This window comes from Leishmania infantum, chromosome 34 (genome assembly GCF_000002875.2).
Source record: "Leishmania infantum JPCM5 genome chromosome 34".
Taxonomy (NCBI): Eukaryota; Euglenozoa; class Kinetoplastea; order Trypanosomatida; family Trypanosomatidae; genus Leishmania; species Leishmania infantum.
Window position 1 is genome coordinate 410,707 of NC_009418.2, and position 6,000 is coordinate 416,706.

The 6,000-nt window shown below is 64.0% G+C and overlaps 2 protein-coding genes across 2 annotated transcripts; both read left to right on the top strand.

Moving 5' to 3' along the window:
* Positions 1-464: 464 nt before the first annotated feature.
* Positions 465-1,100, top strand: LINJ_34_1010 (putative amastin-like surface protein; the record flags this gene model as incomplete). Its single annotated transcript, XM_003392734.1, has 1 exon — positions 465-1,100. One exon carries the CDS (start codon positions 465-467, stop codon positions 1,098-1,100), a length of 636 nt encoding a protein of 211 aa, XP_003392782.1.
* Positions 1,101-4,973: 3,873 nt separating this feature from the next.
* On the top strand, positions 4,974-5,483 carry LINJ_34_1020 (putative amastin-like surface protein; the record flags this gene model as incomplete). The annotated part of the gene is made up of 1 exon (XM_001468436.1): positions 4,974-5,483. The coding sequence occupies one exon, from the start codon at positions 4,974-4,976 to the stop codon at positions 5,481-5,483; it is 510 nt and encodes a 169-aa protein (XP_001468473.1).
* Positions 5,484-6,000: the final 517 nt, after the last annotated feature.

Genomic DNA, 6,000 nt, shown 5'->3' on the forward strand with positions numbered 1-6,000 from the left:
TTCCGTCGCGCCCTCGCTGCCGCTGCGGCGCTTCTCGCGTCCGCCGGCCGCCTCTCCGTACGTGCGTGCCTTGCGTGCATGCCGAGAAGTGGCCCATGTGCTCCCGCTGTGCGCGCCTCGCAGCGCCACGTGCCCATGTCCTCGCCACTCTCCCCCGCATTTCTCTCTCTGTCTCTCCCTCTCTCCTCCCCCGCTTTCACTCCTGCCCACACCCCACATCCCTCCCCCTCTAACGACACACACACACACACATGAGCGACACCGTGTGCGTGCACGTGCAACAACAACAGACATAGCCTTGCCAAGCCCTGACTCACTTCCGCTCTCGCCCTCTTCTCCCCTCTGCCCACCACCCGCCTCGCTCCTCGTCAGCTGTGCTGCGCAGTGTCGACCGCCTTATCGCTCTTTCTCCCGTTCACATCCGTGTTGCCCTTGTCTGCTTTCGGCGTTGCGGATCGGCGAAAATGCAATACATAGCGAGCACTGTTTTCTACGCCGTCATTCAGTTCATCGCGTTCCTGTTGGTGCTGGTGGGTACGCCGCTCGACGTGTTTCGCGGCAATGATCCGCCGTTTTTTGAGCGGCATTTCTGCATCACCTTATGGGGCGGGAAGATAAATTGTTCTGACACCTCGTATCTCTTCACGTCGGACGAGATATGGGATGACTGCCCGGGCCGCCGCGACCGCTTCCGCGCTGCTCAGGCGTTGGCTGTCATCTCCATCTTTCTGTACGGCGCGGCGTTCGTCTTGGGCGTCCTTCTGCTGTTCTGCTGCTCGATCTTCCGCTGGGTGTGCCTGGTTCTCAACATCGTTGGCATCTTCACGTTGGGCATTGTCTGGGCGTCCATGGTGGTGACCTACTACAAGGATGAAGGCGAATCGTGCCCGAATCTTAACAGTGATTTCATCTATGGCAGTGGCTTCTACCTCTTCTTGGTGGCCTGGTGCCTGGATATCATCAACATCGCCGTCTTGCTGCTCCCGTGCCAGGAGAGGGGTTCTGCCGCGAGTGAAAAGTCCGAGCTTGAGGAGGAGCATGAGCCGGAGGCGGTGCGGATGCAGGAGCCGACACAGCAGGAAGGGGAGGAAATGAAGTGAAGGCGGTGACGGGCAAGCTACTTCGGCTCCGCGGGCTTCTCCGTACAGACGCCATGGGGTGGGGGATCCGGCGGAGCTGATGTCTGCGCGAGAAGGGAGGGAAGACGCGGACTCTCGTCGCTGCTTCTCGCCGGCTCACCTCTCGCGCTGCCGTCTCTCGCGTGTGTGCGTCCTCCCACGCGCGTCTGCTTGGGGGGCTTTTCGGCTTCCTCGCGTGCAAGGTAACCTGCGCTGTGTGGTGGGCAACGCACGCCTGGCGCCGGCAGGCCCACCCACGCCCCGTTCCCCCCCCCTGAGCTCCTCGCCCTCGCTGCCGTGTCGGAGTCGCCCGTCTGACGCTCGCCCGGCGCTCCGTTGGCGATGTGAAGGAGCGAAGGACGACGCGGGACGGTGACACGTGCGCTGCAGGCCTGGAAACGGCGGCGTGGAGGGGGAGCGAAGGAGGGGCAGGTGACCGAGGTGGACACGGAGGACAAACGTGGCGGTGTGGAGAAACGGACGCCCTCGCACGGAGGACGGGAGGCGCCACGCCACGCCGCATCGATCACCCGCCCCCGCCCCCCTCCACACCCCTCGACACACACGCACGCGCATATGCTGCCGTTTTTTTCGTTTCTCTGTTCGTGCTATCGCTTGATTTGACATTCGCATGTTTCTTTCGATTTCTCTCGTTTTCGTCTCTCTCCCTATGCAGAGAAGAGCCGCATGGACGTGTGCGTGTGCGTGCCGCCCTGCCATTTTCCCGTTGTGTCTCCGTGCCGCTGCCCTGCACTTCGTCTTCCCCGCCCCCTCCCTGCGCGCGTGTGTGCGAGGGCGGCTGATCGAGGGGACGACGAGGTGGAGAGCAGCCGCGGCACCGCAGCGCTGGGGATACATGGGCAGTGTGCAGGAGCAGCGGAGGAGAGGCACGCACACGCACTCTGGCAAGGAAGTAGTGGTGCGGAGGCCGCAGGGGAATACGCAGCGGAGCGAGTGGGTACGGAGGCGGAGCGGAGGCGAGGCAGTGTTGCTTCTCTGTTCGCCCCGCTTGCGTTGGACTCGAGTGTGTCTGCGTATGCGCCCCCTGCGGCCCTCGGGCCCCTCGCCTCTCTTGCGCGCTTCGCTTCGTTTGTTTCGTTGCTGTGGCTGTCTAACTACACTTTCGAGTCGGCCAGAGTCGCGTGTGGAGATTATTCACACCATATTACGGCATGCGGCGGCTTGAGGCGACCGAGGGAGGGGCATGGCGTGCAGGCGGAGCACAAGGTGTCAGAGGGCCCTGGCCTGCGGCTGGCCCACCTCCTCTCTGTGCTCATGCGGCACGCACCTACACCAGCCCCTGCGGCCAGCACGGCTGACGTCGCCGCTTCCGCCCTCGAGGAGGAAGCCTGGCCGTGGCCTGCCTGGACCGATGCATGCCGCCCACCCGGGTCTGCGTCTGGCGCCGCTAGCGCCGCAGGTGCCCGAGGAATGGACGAGCAAAGACAAGGCGGGCCGCTAGCGGCATGGCTCGATACCCCAGCAGACGACTTGTCTTCGCCGGCCCGGATGTAGCCGTGGTGCAACAGAGGGGCGTGTGAGCTGTGCGCGAATGCGTACATGTGCCGACTTGTCCGTCGCGGAGTAAGATTTTTATATTTGAATACGCTGTTTTTCCTGGCAAACACGCGTAGCAGAAACTAATAAGTGCAGCGGCATGGCGACGAGTATACATATACACTATACACATATGTCTATCTGTATCTAGAGCGCTGCACCGTCAATCCATCAAAACGCCACGCACTTTGTTTTCCCCGCCGACCACCGCCCCCTGTGCTCGCCCGAGCGGGCGGAGCGCGTGCGCGTGCGTCCCTCTCTCCTCGCGCTTCCGCGTTGCTTGCTTTTTGCTTTCTGTCATTATTGTCTCCGTTCCTCGACTGACTCACCCCAACAGTGTCACCGCCGCCGTTGCCGCCCCATCTTCTCCGAGAGGGGAGGAGCAGGGGGAGCGCCGAGCTCTGCGGTGCTGCGAAACGGTAGGGCTGCGCTCTGCGCGTGTGCGTTCACGCGTGTCGGTGCATGCCCATGCATCTCCCCATGCATGCATGTGCACGTGTGCGTGAATATGTGTACCTGTGCGCGCGTGCGCCTTGTGGCCGCGCAGGCCCTGTCTGCATGGATGCCTCTTGATCTGCCCCTCTCTTCTCTCTGCTGCACCTTCGCGCCCGCCTCACGGGTGCCTCTCGGAGACACACGGTGATGGAGGGGAGCAGCCCGGGCGTGAACGCGGGCACCGGCACACGGGAGCCAAGAGCACGCATGCGCACACAAATGCATTCATTCTGCTACACTGGCGAGCCGCGGCGCTGAGAGGCATCTCCTGAAGCGACTTGGTTTTGTTGTTGCTTGCCCGTGTGGAGGGCTGGTGGCGGCGCACATTCCGTGTTGCGGCGCCGCGGTCAGCGCGGTGGCTGTGCCTGCGGGCCGGCCCACCCGCCGCCGTCAACGACTGAGCGGCGGGAGACGGCTCGGAGGGCCTGCCCGATGGGTGTGCGCACCGCGTGGGGATGCCCCGGGCCGGCAAAAGAGGGGCGGCGCTGCCTGCACGCTGCCGGGGGGCAATGGCGAAGGGGAGCTGTCTGCGGCGTGTGTGCAAGGGCGCTGTGGCACATGAGGGCGTTGTGCGGCACGGCCCCGCAAAGGATGTGCAGCTGTTCGGCAGCACGCATTTCCACGCGGCCGCTGCTGCTCATATGCGGCGCGCTTCGTTTCGTTTCCGTTTCGCGGTGCAGAGCTGCTGCGGTGCAGCCCCTGTGTGCGCGTGCCTTCCGTGCGTGTTCTGCGGTGTCTATCCCCGCTGTGTGCAGTGGACGGGGGCGAGCGGTGACGCGTGCGCANGGTGTTGTCGCGGGTGGTGTGCCGCGCGTGACGGCCGCTGTGTCCTCTCGCGCTGCCGTCATCGATGCGCCTTCTGCTCTCTGGACGTGTGAGGGAGGGATGTGCGGGCGGTGCGGAGTGGGCGGTGCTGCTGCCCTCCTGCACACACGTACACAGCGGCCCCTCGCCCCCCTCCTCTGCACACGCCGCTCGAAAGGCCTCACACAGGTGCACCCACGACAACGCGGAAGGGGGAGAGCGGCGCCGAGAAGCAGCGGACGGCAGGCCCTGCAGCTGCGGCTCTCTGCACACGCGCTCCCTCGCACGTCGACCTCGCTGTGCGCGGCGCGGTTGCTTGGCTGCCGCGGCCACACGGAGGGGGCGGTGCAAGACGGGATGAGCGTCGGAGGGTGGGGGCCAGGCTTGTCAAGGAGTGTGGCAGGCAGTGCCCTCCGTCCTCTCCGCTTGGATGCCTTCAGCGGTGCTTCCGTCGCGCCCTCGCTGCCGCTGCGGCGCTTCTCGCGTCCGCCGGCCGCCTCTCCGTACGTGCGTGCCTTGCGTGCATGCCGAGAAGTGGCCCATGTGCTCCCGCTGTGCGCGCCTCGCAGCGCCACGTGCCCATGTCCTCGCCACTCTCCCCCGCATTTCTCTCTCTGTCTCTCCCTCTCTCCTCCCCCGCTTTCACTCCTGCCCACACCCCACATCCCTCCCCCTCTAACGACACACACACACACACACACATGAGCGACACCGTGTGCGTGCACGTGCAACAACAACAGACATAGCCTTGCCAAGCCCTGACTCACTTCCGCTCTCGCCCTCTTCTCCCCTCTGCCCACCACCCGCCTCGCTCCTCGTCAGCTGTGCTGCGCAGTGTCGACCGCCTTATCGCTCTTTCTCCCGTTCACATCCGTGTTGCCCTTGTCAGCTGTGACTGTTGCGGATTTACCGAAGATGCAGCGCAGAATCAGCTCTATCATTTACGTCATCCTCCAGTTCATCGCGTTCTTTTTCGTGCTGGTGGGTACGCCGATCGACATGTTCCGGGATGACACCGAGGGCATGTACGGCAACACTCCCTGTATCACCTTATGGGGGTTTCAGTTCGACTGCTATAGCGTTTCGTACGATAACAGGTCAGACCATTTCTGGGGAGGGTGCCACGGCCGCCGCGACCGCTTCCGCGCTGCTCAGGCGTTTGCCATCCTCTCTGTTGTGGTGTACGGCACGGCGTTCGTCCTGGGCTTATTCGCAGTGTGCTGGTGTCCTTTCTTCCGCTGGGTGTGCCTGGTTCTCAACATCGTTGGTATCTTGACGTTGTGCATCGTCTGGGCGTCCATGGTGGTGACCTACTACAAGGATGAGGGTGAATCGTGCCCGCAAGTGGGTTTTTTTTTCGCTTATGGAGTCGGCTTTGCTCTCTTCTTGGTGGCCTGGTGCCTGGATATCATCAACATCTTTTTGCTGCTCCCGTGCGAGGATCAGAAGTTTGGCGAGAGTGGGAATCCGAAGCCCTCGACGCGGCACGGAGAGGAGGAAATGAAGTGAAGGCGGTGACGGGCAAGCTACTTCGGCTCCGCGGGCTTCTCCGTACAGACGCCATGGGGTGGGGAATCCGGCGGAGCTGATGTCTGCGCGAGAAGGGAGGGAAGACGCGGACTCTCGTCGCTGCTTCTCGCCGGCTCACCTCTCGCGCTGCCGTCTCTCGCGTGTGTGCGTCCTCCCACGCGCGTCTGCTTGGGGGGCTTTTCGGCTTCCTCGCGTGCAAGGTAACCTGCGCTGTGTGGTGGGCAACGCACGCCTGGCGCCGGCAGGCCCACCCACGCCCCGTTCCCCCCCCCTGAGCTCCTCGCCCTCGCTGCCGTGTCGGAGTCGCCCGTCTGACGCTCGCCCGGCGCTCCGTTGGCGATGTGAAGGAGCGAAGGACGACGCGGGACGGTGACACGTGCGCTGCAGGCCTGGAAACGGCGGCGTGGAGGGGGAGCGAAGGAGGGGCAGGTGACCGAGGTGGACACGGAGGACAAACGTGGCGGTGTGGAGAAACTGTAAGGCCTCGCACGGAGGA